Source organism: Phodopus roborovskii, unplaced genomic scaffold (genome assembly GCF_943737965.1).
Source record: "Phodopus roborovskii unplaced genomic scaffold, PHOROB, whole genome shotgun sequence".
In the NCBI taxonomy this organism is placed as follows: domain Eukaryota; kingdom Metazoa; phylum Chordata; class Mammalia; order Rodentia; family Cricetidae; genus Phodopus; species Phodopus roborovskii.
In genome coordinates, this window is record NW_026126525.1 from 6537408 (window position 1) to 6552500 (window position 15093).

At 40.4% G+C, this 15093-nt stretch overlaps 1 protein-coding gene across 5 annotated transcripts in view; it reads left to right on the forward strand.

Annotated features, from left to right (window-relative positions):
• The first annotated feature begins 1067 nt into the window (after positions 1-1067).
• Hnrnpd (heterogeneous nuclear ribonucleoprotein D) overlaps positions 1068-15093 on the forward strand; it is a 17895-nt gene continuing 3869 nt past the window's right edge. For 2 of the 5 annotated variants that reach the window (XR_007835371.1, XR_007835372.1), the window contains exons 1-4: positions 1068-1627; positions 3394-3450; positions 13225-13393; positions 14234-14395. Coding sequence is in view for 3 of the 5 variants with exons in the window: in XM_051198559.1 (XP_051054516.1) it covers positions 1398-1627; positions 3394-3450; positions 13225-13393; positions 14234-14395 (618 nt within the window). In the remaining 2 variants the exon portion in view is untranslated. The remainder of the gene's footprint in view (positions 1628-3393; positions 3451-13224; positions 13394-14233; positions 14396-15093) is intronic. The other 3 variants (XM_051198561.1, XM_051198562.1, XM_051198559.1) reach the window with 2 other exon arrangements.

A 15093-nucleotide genomic window follows, 5' to 3' on the forward strand; every position in this document is an offset into this window, starting at 1 on the left:
TCAGAGAGATCCACCTGCCTCTGCCTTCCAAGTGCAGGGTTTAAAGGCCACCGCCATCGGTAATTACAGGTTGGCCTCAACAATCCATCCTCCTAACTCCTGAGTTCTGGGACTACAGCGGGCATCGAGTCAGCCAGGTTGACCTCTTTGGGTTCCATGCCATCTTCCGTAAACTCTTCCAAACCCAGTCTGACACTAAGCAGTCAAGCGGTAGACGACAAAAAAGTACATAGGAATTCATTTTCTTCCAAGAGGAAGAAACCCTAAAGCTCGACTCCTGAATAGGAATTCTAAGAGGATTCTTAACGAATAATTTTAAAATACTGGATCACACGCCTAACGGTGTTTCATCTCTCTTTTTACAAAATCGGCACCTCAACATCACAAACTCAGAAACCTCGTAAATTAGATTCACTGCCATTTACATATCCTATTTAATACAAGGACTGGAACTCGTTAAAAACCCGAACCCTGGCATCCACATTAACACACCTCCCAACCCCTGGCAATTCCAAAGAATCGTGGCCGGCTTTAGGCTCTTCTAGTAACGGAAGCAGAGCGTTAAAGAGTTGGAGAGTTAATTCTGAGAAAAAGCTTCGGCCAGTAGCCGGCGCCGCGGCGGAGCCTCAATGTCACCCGGAGCCGGTAGGGACGTCGGGCGGAGGAGCGCGGCGGTCAGTACACACGCGTGGCCGCCGCCCCACGCAGGCCACCGGGGCTGGGCCGCCTCCAGGCCGAACCACACCCGTCCAGGCCAGCAGCTCGCAAGAGCTGCGAGAAGCCAGTGCCTCCAGGAATCCGCGGAAGGGCGGGGCCACGGGGAGGGGGCGCCTCTCTAGCCGCCGCCCCGAACCGGCGCTCCTTGTTCTCGATGGTGCCCGCGCGACCCTCTTGGCACGCCACTTCCGGTTCCCTTTAAAGGCCAGCGGCGCGCGAGCGTGAGACCGAGCCTAAGAGGGAAGGAGGGGGCGGGGCCGTGTGAGTGGGGGGGCGATGGGCGGGGCCTGGTGCTGGAAGGGGCGGAGGGAGGCGCAAAGGGCGCGCTCTGGCGTCACGTGACCGGGACGCGCCGTTCTTCCGTCGGCCATTTTAGGTGGTCCGCGGCGGCGCCATTAAAGCGAGGAGGAGGCGAGAGTGGCCGCCGCTGCTACTTAATTCTTTTTTTTTTTTACCCAGTGCGGCCGGGGCAGAGTGAGAGTGCGCGCCGCGCGGGAGCGGGAGGCGAGGGGGGCAGGCCGGGGAGAGGCGCAGGAGCCTTTGCAGCCACGCGCGCGCCTTGTCTTGTGTGCCTCGCGAGGTAGAGCGGGCGCGCGGCGGCGGCGGGCATCACTTTGCTGCTAGTTTCGGTTCGCGGCAGCGGCGGGTGTCGTCTCGGCGGCGGCGGCGGCAGCAGCACTATGTCGGAGGAGCAGTTCGGAGGGGACGGGGCGGCGGCGGCGGCAACGGCGGCGGTAGGCGGCTCGGCGGGCGAGCAGGAGGGAGCCATGGTGGCGGCGGCGCAGGGGGCAGCGGCGGCGGCGGCGGGAAGCGGGAGCGGCGGCGGCTCTGCGGCCGGAGGCACCGAGGGAGCCAGTACCGAGGCGGAGGGGGCGAAGATCGACGCTAGTAAGAACGAGGAGGATGAAGGGTGAGTAAGGGGCGGCCCCGGGCAGCCGCTCGCCAGGCCCCCTCCCCCTCCCCGCCATTAGGCCTCGCTCCCGCGCCCGCTCGCCCGCAGGCCCGAGTGCAGTCTCCTGCTCGGCCGCCCCTCTTGTACCTCGGGCTCCCCGGGGCCTGCATTTCCTCCTTCCCTGCCTGCTCGCCCCCTCCCCCATCACACACGTTTCCACCTTTAGCCGTCACCATGCTACTCCGCGGCCCGCCCTCTTTCCTCCCTCGCCACGGGTCTCCTCCCACCGACTCAGCCGCCAGGATTTTTTCCCGCCTGACGGAGCTAACCCCCCCAACCCCCATCGCTCCCGTATTTCTAACCTCTTGGGCTTAAAAATGCAAACGCACAGAAATCCTAGGGATTCTAGGGTTTGTTGGGTGCTCCACCACCACCCCGAGACCGTGCGATTATTTAGACGCTCTTGCTTTCAGAAAGGTGTAGGCTGTCCACCTTCCATTCTCCCGCGTCGGCTCAAGGCCAATGGCTTTCAGCATTTTAAAGAAGTTTCGCCTTAGGACTCGTTCGTTCTGTCCACTTTACGCCGTCCCCACGGCGCGCTCACACAGGCCCTGCATTTGTGCAATAGATAGACTGGGCCTGCCGATGCCCCCGGTCTCCTGCTGGCGCGTTGATCTGGCCCCTCGGGCTCCATTTAAGTCCTTCCTGGGGTTCCTCTACCTCCTGCCTGCGGTTGCCCTTCCCCCATTCTGCTAAGTTACTTCTCCCTGTGCACCCTTTTCGCGCCCTCAGACACTGGGTTGCCTGTTTGTACAGATTGCAAGACTTAACTCTGTGCAACTTAAAAGATTTTCTCTCCCGCCTTTTCTGTGCCCAGGAGCCTGTTTTGGTTTCTTCTCATATCTCGCCCTGTTACTATAGTTGAAACAATCCCACTCGCCCTTTAAAAATACAATTCTGTGTTGTTCAATGGGTTAGCTTTTCAGGATTTTTTTTTTCCAATGCTAATTTGCTTCCTCTAATTGAAGTAACTTATATTGCCACCAAAAGTTGCTTTTAATATGTTAAAATGCAGCCTTTGGGATCTGAGTATCATGCAAGAGGTTAGGAAGGTGGGCTCGATCCGGGTCCTTAGATTTTCATGTTCCCATTACAGATTGCTGATCTCGATTACCCGTTTCGATACTTTTTATAATGGGACTGTGCGTATGCAATTTTTTTTTAACTACTATAAGAAAAAGTTTTGGTGGGAAGTAAAAATGTCATTTAAACCTGGTATTAGAAAACGTGATTTCCATTAGTGTTTAAGAGTATAAGATTTGTAGGGATGGTGGGGCAGCAGAGAAGTACATGGAATATAGTTTTAAAAATCTCAGTTCAGACTGACACTTCTGTCAGCCATTGGTTGTACTGGCTTTAGTAGGGAGTTGGGGGGGTGGGAGGGGAAGTGAATTTAATTAAATAGAACTAATCTTGAATGGTAATGTGGCTTTGTTTCAGAAAGGAATAACTGTTAAATATTTGAAGAATGAAGTTTTTTTTTAACATTTTGGGTTTTGCTTTCTGAATTCTGTTCTTTGGACAGAGGCACCAAAATGGTTAATTGTGTAACTGGGGCAGGCTTTCTATTACCCCTGAGTTTTGAAGTTACAAAGTAGCTAGTTGTCTTTGTAGTTACTTTTTTGTTGAACTGACTTATAAATGAATTAGTTTTTAACCCTAACAATGTCAAAAACTAAAACTAGAATTTTGATTGGTTGCTGTACCGGTTGTTAATTCCCTAGCCATTCAAACTCCTCCCCACGACACACTGAAGCTGCGACGCCACAGCGGGAAGAATGGTAAAACTTTTACGTTTTATTTCTGTCTTATAAAGATTTCAGTAGTCATAACATGCAGAGGCTCAATAATTTAGTTGCCCATTGAGTCCCAGGAGATTTTTAGACATTTATAACTGGTAGGATGAGGCTTGTGCCTGGGATATAAAGCCTTTCTAGATTATCCTAAGTAATCTGTGGGCAAAATTGATGCCATTCAGTGGTATATGGTTTGTGATAATGCATGACATAATGACAATTTGGCCAACCTAAACTGAATGTAATTAGTAATTTTTCTCTTAAATATGGGCAAGCAGAAAAGTTAACTGTACTTTTAGTTTTTATTAGGTTGTAATATTTTTGTTTAAATTCTAAGCTTAATGCTAAATATAAAGATTACTTGATAACAATATTGTGTGTTGAAATGTTTTGCATGTTATACTGAAGTATTCTGTCATGTAGACAGCTCCTTAAGTGTTAACTGTGCCTTATGCAAAGTCCTTTATCTTCACCAACAGTGTATAAGCACTCAAAGCATTGAGTATGTACTATTCATAGGTGGGCTAAATATGGCTTCCCACTACAGCTCTTATCAGATTTTTAATTTTCAGTGTGATTTGGCTGGAATGTTAATTACATTTGGTTGACATGTGTTCACATTTGCATGACTTCCCTTTGGAGGCTGGTAGGTTGAGTATTATTCTTCTTATCCCACCTCTCACTCCTAAAATGTCAGTCTTTGCCCTTAGGGTCATGTTTTACTTTTCCTGGGCTGTGTCTCAGCATTGGAGATTACAAAGCCAGTACACTTCTGTCTGCCTATACAGACCATATCTATTATTTTGGAAATATTTAAATTTTATATGGGGTTTCTTTTTTAACTAGTCCTATCTAGATACTTGTCCACTTTTAAGTTGGAGATAAAGTAGACTAACAGACAAAAAGAGGTGTGAGTGTGGCATAGTAAATAATAATGTTTGGATGAACCTTTTATTTTGTTGCCTGCTGGGCACAGTTAACTAGGTAATAATGTCAAATTAAAATTAAACTAACTGTAATTTGACTTGTGTTTGAACCTTATGCAATTGTTAATTGTAGTAAGTTGAAATGACCATGTTTTAGATTTTAAGGTCATTGTTTTTTACTGTTGAATTATTTTTGCCCCTTTGTTCAGTAGCAAATACTTGCAGAGCTTTCTGGGGTCATCTCATGGAGAAAGTTTGATAACTTCCATCAGTGTTACAGAGCATTTCAGGTGATGGCTAGCCCTCCACTGGCAGACTTTTTGAGGTAGTAGGTTTTACAAAAGCAGCTCTGCACTTTGAAGGCACCATAACCCCCTAACACTTGTTTTGGAGACTATGTTGCCCAGGCTTAGGAGGCTCTTCAGCTTCCCAAGTCTCTTAGCTTAGAGATGTGTTGCCACTCTGGCCAGGTTCCCCCATCACCCCCCCCCCCTTTTCTTTATCTAACTTGATTTGATAATTGTCCATTCAACTTGATTTTGTTGCAGATGATAAACTTTCTGAATAAAACACTTCAACATACTTTTTTTGGTGCCCTTGTGTTTCGATGTCTTCCTCACAAGTTCAATGATAGTCTCCATAATGAAGATGAGACATGTTTACAGACTAAAACTCATGTAATTTCTTGAAACACTTCTGTGTACAGTTCCTGTTAGAATGAGATCAACATGCCTGGGCTGGCCCTTAATATTCGTGTCTCCATCTCAAGTGTTGGGGGCTATAGGTAGATGCCATGGTTCCTGCTTTTCCTTCTAAAATATTTTAAGAGATTAATTTATTTGGCGTGATTATTTTTTGCATATGAAAGTGAATAGTTATTTTTAGAAGAGCATCCTTGTTTCAAGATTAATGGGTTTGGCAACAGTGGTTCATCAACACAATATAATGGCTAACCGAGTTCACCTTTAAAATTGTTTTTGATTCGTTAGATTTGTTTATGTGTATCAGTGCTTATGTGGAGATCAAAGGAAACTGGTGGGAGTCTGTCCTCTTATTGTGGGTCCTAGGGATTGAACTCCGGTCTCAGGCACAGCAGCAAATGCCTTTACCTGTTGAATTATCTTGCTGGCCACTTTAATATCTATGACTTTAAGATTCCTATTATTTTTCTGTGTATAATAATTTGCTTTGGAATTTTGCTTTGCAGTGTGTAATCACTCTGGTGTTTCAGTTCTTTGGAGGGGTAGGTAGTGTGGTAAAATGTGCATACCATGTTTTGCAAGCTACGGGAACAATTTTCAAAATTTAAGGAATATTGGAAACAATACTATGTACATTTTTATCAGATATGTTCAATCATTCCCAACCCCCACCTCCAGACTGTGATTGAGTGGGAAGCATAACGGTTTCATTGAGTTGTCAGGGTAAGACTTTGGGTAGTCTTCTAGTCTGTAAGTTCTAACGGCATTTGTTTTAGAGATGGTTAGTTCCTCCTGTTTGAGAAGGAGCTCGCATATGTTTCTGTTTAAAATATTGGAGAGTACATTAGAAACTCCAATGTTTCTGGGATAGTTTGAGAATTGCTTAGAGGATTGAATGGACCTTTGATTTAGTAAGATTGGATTTATAGGCCTAGACTGTAAGTAGATGGTTCTCCATGTTTACTCATTTTGGAAACTTTGCAGAGGTAAAAATGTAGAAGCTGAATCCTCAAATTTATGGGAGGAGCATTCTGTGTTTTTCCTGTCCATAATGGAGATGGAACCCAGGAGCTTGTTTGGGCATGTGTTCTGTTCTTGAGTCAGTCTCCCATCTAGGTTGTCATTTGTTAGAGAAGGCATATTATAATCCATGGATTGGACTGCACTGTCATTTAAGATTTCAGGATAGGATCTCGCTTTTTAGGCTAGGCTGATCTAGAAATCACAAGAACCCTCATACTAAGCCTCCTAGGATCTGAGATAATAGGCATGGAGCACTGCTATCACCTCTTGGTAAATGCTTATTTTTGAGACAATGCCTTAAACTGGGACAAATTCTCTTTGAGCTTAAGTGATACCTTGTATAAATGCATATGCAGTCTCAGTAATGTAGTCTGGGTAGTCTGATGCATGTCAGATCTCATATGTATATCTGTGTGTACACACATGTATGTATGTAAGTATGTATGTATGTATGTGGAGATAGGTAGGTGTATTATGTACCTCACAGTTCATTTTGCTGTGACTTAAGGCTACCAGGGGAGATAACTAATCATTCTTAGCTTTAGATTAGAAGCCATGCCTGAGAACATTAAGAAAACAGAATGACTTTCCCATTTCATTCATGGTTGTATGCTTTGAATGTGCATGTTAACAAATGGAGTGATACTCGAACTGGTTAGTTTATTTGATTTGATTATAGTTGTGCTTCAGTATTATAGCAGTAGGACACTAAACTGGATGCAGAAAGCCTGGGGTTTGTTTCTGTTACTTCCAACAGTGTGGTCTCAGGTAATAGAACATGTTTTTACTTGGTTTTCTGATCCATTTGCTGGAAACAGTGCTCGCCATAGGAAGACTGACTACACAGCCTACTTTCATGTCTTGTGTATTTATCTATTGCTCTGATAGTTGCTACTGCCAGTGATTTACTCCTGTGGAGTAAAGGTAAGCATATTTTAGTTTCTGGAGTGTTAAAATAGTATGTTCATGCTATCTATGTATTTGAGAGTATTTTAGGTCTGGGGAAAGCTTCATACAGGCCTATTTGTCCAGTAGTACCAGTATTGGGTTCTATAGAAATATTTATCTACATTTGGGCACCAAAATGAATGAATGGATGAATAGGTCAGAAAACCTACCTTCTATATCCACTGTAGTCTTAAGAGGCAGAGGAAAGTGTCAGAAATGTACTGAAGAATCGACCAGTAAACAAATGTCTTAGAAATGAGTTTCAGATTTTCACTACATTAAAAAGTAATGTGATTCTGAAAGATGGGTAGGGGTTGGGTTTGGCCTGGTGGAAGGACCCTTAGCTACATACAGTCCTGGTTAAGGAAAGCAAACATACATTTCTGTTTCATTAATGTTATCTAAGTTGATACCCAAAAGAAAACTTGTAAGATTATAAAGAGGTAGTGGTCTCAGTTAACCAAACCCTTAACCTCTAGGTTAAGGAGACACCAGTCTTTAACTTCTAGGTAAGTGGAAGTTTACTTTAGAAGGTTGGAGTTTATTTAGGATGTTGATTGAACAGGTGGAAATAAAAGGTCAAGCATTTAAGGTTTCTTTTTAAAGGCTGTCTTGTTTAATTTAGATGTTATGCCTGCCTTCTTTGCTTTCTTCCCTTTTCTTTATATTTTTGACACAGGATCTTACTATGTAGCCTTTGCTGGTGTGAAATTCACTGTATAGCTGGCCTGGAACTTCCATAGATTCACGTGGTTGATGTGGGCTCCTTTTGGAGTAATAAAATTTGATGTAAAAGAGTTTAGAATTTTGCTTTGAATTGTTTGCTTTTATGTGTTAGTCTTGAACAATAGGGTCCTTTTTCACTTAGCTTTAAAATACCATAATGTAGAAAACAGGGAGGAATTGACTCGCCTGTTTAATAATTGGCAGATAATATTGGGTGTAGTTCTACTGACTAGCTAACCTTAATACAGTTTTAAATGGTTAAAAAAAGTATTTTTTAAGTGCTGTGTGTGTGTGTGTGTGTGTGTGTATATATATATATATATATATATATATATATATATATATATATATACTGTTAAAGGTTTGTCAGGGTGTTTTCAAGGGTAGTTTATGTAGATTGCAAAGTCACTCCCTAGCAAGTGGTACTTATAAAGTAATTTAACTAGTGATGTTTAAAATCCATAATTTCTAAAGAAAATGCTCTTTAATACATGCCAGTGATTTGTTTTTTTCTGTCTCTCCTGTTTCATCTCTGGGAGACTGGAAGGCCACCCGGGAGTGTTGTATCCATTAAACGTGGTCTGCTCATAAAAATAAATAAATAAATAAAAATACATGCTGGTGAGATTTTGTTAGTTTATCATTGTAGTGTTTTAAAACTCGAGTTTTAATGATAGAATACCAGAAGGATTATATAAATAAGTGTGCTTGAATAACATTATATGTAGGGTGCCAGTGAATGGGAAGTTAATGGTTGAAAAATTTATCAAGCTAACATTTGGTATGAGTCTTTTATGTAAGATAATGAGTTTTTTTTTTAATCTCAAGTGGGTACAAAAGACTTGATAGGGAAAGCATCTTTAAATAAAATACTTATTACTGACTTGGAGTGTTAGTGATCTCCATGGTCTGGGGAAAATTAGCTTTTATGTACTGAGGAGAGGAGGATGGGGTGTTTTTCATCTTTTTTTTTTTTTTTAAAAGATAGAGTCAAATAATTGCTCAGGTTACTTGTACTCCTGCCTCAGTTTCCTAAGTGCTAGGATTATTGTTATGGGTCACTGTACCTGGGTAATTAGCATTATTAAGACTTTTTATCGGCCATCATTGCTTGTTAGGTATTTCTTTCCTCTTATGCTTTTAATTACTTTGGCATGTATGTTGGGTAGAGTTGAGTTACTGAGAGGACTTTCGAAGCTTCATTTATAAAGCCTTGTACCAGAGGGTCCACGTCAGATGGTCACAGCTGCTGTAACCCCTGTTCCAGGTGCACCTGTAGTCACATGCACAGGACACACACATGCACATTTACTCGTTTTTGTTTGTTTGTTTGTTTGTTTGTATTTTGAGATGGGGGTAGGGTTTCTCCTTGTAGCTTTGGAGCCTGTAAACCAGTCCTGCCTCTTCCTCCCTGACAGGATAAAAGGCATGGGCCACCACTGCCTGGCTCACAAATTTTCTTAAAGGAGAGTGACAATTTTCAGGCAGTGTTTCTTAACCTCTGGGTATTTAAATGTTTTTAATAGGGTATTTTAGAACTTCAGCATTGAACATACATGATCTTATGTAAAACTTTATGAAAGCAAGTAATGAAAAGAAATTTAAAGTTACATTTAGATTGTTTTGCCTCTAAAAATAACTTTCCATTGACTTAAAATATGTAGGTGGTAGAACTAGCATATAAAATCAGGCAGTTGGTCTACTATCTCTAGCCTTGCAGTAAATGTTTCACAAAGGAATCTAAATTTCTGAGTGACCTTGCAGAGAAGCTTTAGGGTAGTTAGTCATCTGTACTAAGTTTGCTTGACACTGACATTCATGTCAATAACTGTTTTAAATAGACCACTGTATTTCCTTTGGGCCACTGAACTATGCTTGACACTGACATTCATGTCAATAACTGTTTTAAATAGACCGCTGTATTTCCTTTGGGCCATTGAACTACTTTTGTTTATAAGTAGGATTAAGAAATTAAACTTTGTCAGTTAAGCATGGTGGTGCCATCCATATCTATTATCCCAGTAGTCAGCACTGGGGAGGCTGAGGCTGGAAGATGGCTACCAATTTGAGGTCAGGTAGGATTACATGAGACCTCTAAAAAAATGGATGGAGTAGGGGCCACAGAAAGATGACCCTTGTAGATTATGTTTTATAATTGAGATCATTGGTCACATTTTAAATTTAGATTGTAGCATTAGGAGTTAGTTTGTTGCTACTTGAACAGTTCTCTTAATAGTTTTACATTGTCTGTTTAGAACCTTGAAAGTTCTGTCAGCTTACTGAAAAGTGTTTACACCTCTGCAGGAGTCAATAGTAACTTGAGAGTAAACCTTTTTGTTTCAGGCTCCCTCTTGGACAGACAGTAGGTGTTGTGCTTTAAACAAGATAATGTCTGTATAAGATAATCCACATTAGTGTTACTCCCAGACCATCTCAGAATGAGAGGACCTTCCTGCTAATGTTGTAGAGTCTACAATAGATGCCCATTTGTCCATAAAGGTTAGCAGACATTGCCCCATGAAGCTGCTTATTGTATTGTTAAATCTGCCAGAGTTTAATGGAGTGGACTTTATACTTTTAGTAAAGATAGAGTATAGTGTTGTTTGTTGCGATGTACTGGGGTTTCTGGTTATCTATTCAGCCTTTCTTAAAGCTGGGGGAAAAATTCAGAGTGCTTTTGTGCTACCAAAATACTAATACTTTTGTTAAAAGCTTTAGCTCAGAAATAGTTGTATTTCCCTTTACTTACAACATGGAAGAGAGATATTCATTATAGAACAATAATTGCTTATTGGTAAAATGAATTGCTGGCAGAGCTGAAAGAAAAATGTGTTTTCAAAGCTAAGCAAGTGAGATGCACCTGATAAACTAGGTAGGTAGCTTGTTTCAGAGACAATGAACATACTACGGTAGCATTATAGAGATGGCAGATTCATAGGGTCTTAACACATGACTGCTGTATTGGAGGCATTCGTGTTGTCTGTCACCCAACTGTGGCAGCTCCACTAGAGGTGGAGACTTGAGAAGTGCCACCAATCTGAGACTAGCTTGACTGAGCTGTAGTGTAAGACTTGGTCACAAATAGACTTAAAACATTTCATTTAAAATAATTGGAGGTTGGAAAAAAAAAAAACTGGTGGATTAGGGAGGCCAAGTAGTACTTGGAGAAAAATGTAATACTATATTATGTAATGTATAAAAGTTACAAGTTGACTAGAATATTTAACATTCTAGATAAAGGGGTTTTAGTGTTCAGTAGAATCTTTGAAATGAGCATTTTTAGCTCTTTTAAGGGTGGGGAGGCTTTTCTGTTTGTTTTTAAGAGCATTTCCGTTGGGTCAGTTGAGTTGGTGTACATATCTAATATTTCAGAAAATTAAAAAGCAGTTATTTATGTGGCTTGAAAATAGTAGATGCTTCCTTTCATTTATTTTTTAAGATTATTGTGCACTGGTGTATATATTCTGTGTGAGGGTGTCAGATCCCCCTGGAACTGGACTTACAGTTATGAGTTGCCATTTGGGTGCTGGGAATTGAACCCATGTCCTCTTGAAGAACATCTAGCCGAACAACTAGCCATCTCTCTAGCCCTGTGTTAGTTTTTATTAGGATATATATATATATATATATATGACATGACAATTTTAAATTGAGGATATTTCTCCTATACATTGCTTTTCATTAAATAAAAACAAGTTCTGTCCTGATATTTGGTTAATGGACTAGACAGAATTTTCGTTCTTTAGATTTACCCTATACACTACACTGTCTTTTATTATTGGTTCGGCTAAAATAATTCTAAATTATTCAGTTACTCATGGGGAAATTCTGTAATCACAGAATGGTTGCTAGGTGGTTAAATCTAGCTGAATTTGTTTCTGTTCTAGAATGTAATACAAAGCAAGTAGCCATTGCTTTGTAGTCATCCTTGTCTTTAAAAACTGGCATCTGACTTCACCTTGAAAGGTGAATGTTGGCAATGCATTTTCATCTGTGAATGTAATATTCTGAACTTGTAGGTAAAAAATACAGTGTACATAGCAGTGGTTATTTAAGTAAGGTTTATATATTAGAAGTTGGCATTATTCAATGAAAAGAAATGTGTATTGAGAAGTTTTAAATTTTCCATGGAATTGGCAATAAACAGACATTTAAAATATAATGGGTTTGGTTATTCATTTGATTATAACATTACTAAATGATTATAAGTCTTACTTTAGGACTAGACACTTGGAGGGAGTCTTGAAAATTGGGGCCTGCTCTATAATATGTTCTAGGTTGAAAACCTAACTTTAAATGGAAAGAGTTCAGTGTTACCTAAACAGTTAATTTGTACTAAAAGTTAGCATTGTTATTAGCATTTAATTTAAACAAAGTTGTGGTAAGAATAATCAGTAACACTTCGGGTTAAATGGCTGCCTTAGAGGTGACAATGAGAAAGAAGTTAATGAGCATCTTATGCCAGGATGGGCTGTAGTGCTAGTCTATTAAAAGCCTACAAAGTAGAGATGAGATGTTGTAATGTCTTTGCAGAGCTGAAAGCTGGTGCCTTATCTCCCTCATCTTATCCCTTTTCATGACCCCTCTCCCCAGTTATGAGCAAGTGTGGTTTTATCTCTGCAATGAAAACTATAGCTTTATAGGACTAATTTTAACAGTTTACTATTGTTTTCAGTTTGACTCTTACAGGGTAAAAGGTACAGGTTTGCTTTCGTAATTACTGCTGTTAACTTATTGGTAAAAACAAGCAGATGTAGAACTGCCAGAACTGCTTTTTGGCATTTTACTTTATGTTGACGCTTAATTTGTTGTTATACATGGTCTTTTCTTGGGTGTTTCCACTTACCATTTTATAGGCCTAAACATTTCATAACTTATTTATTAGCTGAAGGCTTACTTTAAGTTAATCATCTAAATTAGTGAGATGTGGGTAATTCTTATGCTGTTTACATGATTACTTTGGTCATTTTAAAGGTCTCTTGAAAGTGAAAGGTTCAGTTTGGAGGACTTAGCATTTTTCCATTTTTATGTGCTAAGAGGTCTACAGATGGGGGAACTTATTAAAAGTAGGAAAGGAGACTCAGCATAGGGAGGGTGCCTGAGACTGCCACACTGGAGACTGCAGTAGCCCTTGACATGGTTAGTGAAGATTTGTTAGAGCCCAAGAGCTAAGGTTTTACCTTTAAGAAACTGCTGTACTTTTACATGGCATGGGTACATACACATGTATGTAAATACCAGCAGTTTGCTTCTTGCTCAGTGTTATGCTAAGTGGGACTTTTAAACAGTAGGTTTTTTTGATATGTGTAGGATGAATAACATTTTACTGTACTAAATAAATGCAGTTTAAGAAAGGTGTATTACTGATATGAGTAAATGTAAGGCAAGCTTTAATTTTCTTCTTAGTATTTTAATACTGCTTTTTGTCTTCACAGGAAAATGTTTATAGGAGGCCTTAGCTGGGACACTACAAAGAAAGATCTGAAGGACTACTTTTCCAAATTTGGTGAAGTTGTAGACTGCACTCTGAAGTTAGATCCTATCACAGGGCGATCAAGGGGTTTTGGCTTTGTGCTATTTAAAGAATCGGAGAGTGTAGATAAGGTAGTGTGTTACATATTCTGATTAATGAAATGTGGAGAGTTTGATAGAGTAAACTTGGTGTGTTACTTGTGAATTTCTTTTTGTAAAAAAGAAGAGATTTTTTTTTTTAAAACACCTTTTTGTTGTTTGAAACAAGGTCCATGTGTCTCAGGCTGAATACAAAGCTGAGGATTACCCTGACCCTCCTTCTGCCTCTGCCTTCCAAGTGCTAGACCAGCAGAGGTGCATTAATACACCCTGGTTTTGAAGGAAGAGGCAAATTTAGGAATTAGTTATTGAAAACTTTATGTATGTGCCAGTCTTACTAAGTAACTTAAAAAGGGCTAAGGCTTAGTAAGCAAGTAAATACATGGTCAATGTCCAGTCCCAGCAGACTTTTCTAAGAGGGTAGAGGGGTGTTTTAAAAAGTCTAATTAAAAAAGTATAACAAGTTGGCAAAAAGTGCCTGTTTTATGTTTGCCTTGATTACCCCTGAGTTGATGAATAGTGTAGTTCCCTCATACAGGCAAACGTCTATATGACAACTCTTAATTAAGTCCTTATTTTGGTTCTGAACCTAGGGGAAGCAACAACCACTGTTACTGTTGCTGCCAGTTAAAGATGATGATTACCTAGTAATTCATTTGGTGTGGTACTTCCCTTCCATCAATTCTTGGTGACTTTTTTATTTGGACACTAGGCTGTATTATTAGCTGATGTCATATTACCCGCTGGCTTGACAGTTTTAAGCCAGTTGACATAATGTTGGCATTAGGTACATTGTGTAATTATTTTTAAGTAATTTATCTTCAAACATTAGTTAAGTTTTACATATTAAAGTGGAAAACTTAATTTCCTTAGGTCATGGATCAGAAAGAACATAAATTGAATGGGAAAGTCATTGATCCTAAAAGGGCCAAAGCCATGAAAACAAAAGAGCCCGTCAAAAAAATTTTTGTTGGTGGCCTTTCTCCAGATACACCCGAAGAGAAAATAAGAGAGTACTTTGGTGGTTTTGGTGAGGTATGTGTGTTTTGATACAGTTATGTCAAAATTAGTGTGTGATTGCACATTAAGTGAACTTGGCCACTGCATTTTTCACAGCTGCAGTTCTTTTTGGTAATAAGGATATTGCTGTGAGCAGATCTGAAGATTAGATAAGGTTTTTCTTAGTTGTTGAGCATGTGCATATGTAAAGTCATGTTCCCTTTCCCTGAAGAAGGGTCTTGTTAGGTAACCCAGGCTGTTCTTGAACTCCTGAAATTAAGTCACCTCCCTGTCTGTCCCACATAAACTACAGGAATGACCCATCGTGTTTGGGTTGTACAGCACGCTTAGAAATTAGAAGAAATTAGAAGGAAGAAAAAGTACAGGCAGTATGAGGAGGAAGTCAAGATTGAAGCATTCAACAGTAGAAAGTAGTAAGGACAGTAATATAGTAGCTTACCATTTTAAATATGTGTAAGTGCCAGTTTTATGTGACTATAGACTTACTGAAATAGTGAGCTACTAGTTCCTTCCATGAATTAATAATTAAAGCTAAGCTGAGATGTTTGTTGCCTTGGTCTCCAAGGACATCATGTTGACATCTCTTACTTGATTCAAATAAGTACATACTTTTGTGCTAGGACTTAAAAATGGAATGCCTAACTCATAAATATTACAAAAATCTGGGTATATAGCTTTCTTATGTGATTGTAGGAGCAAGCAGAAGTGGAACT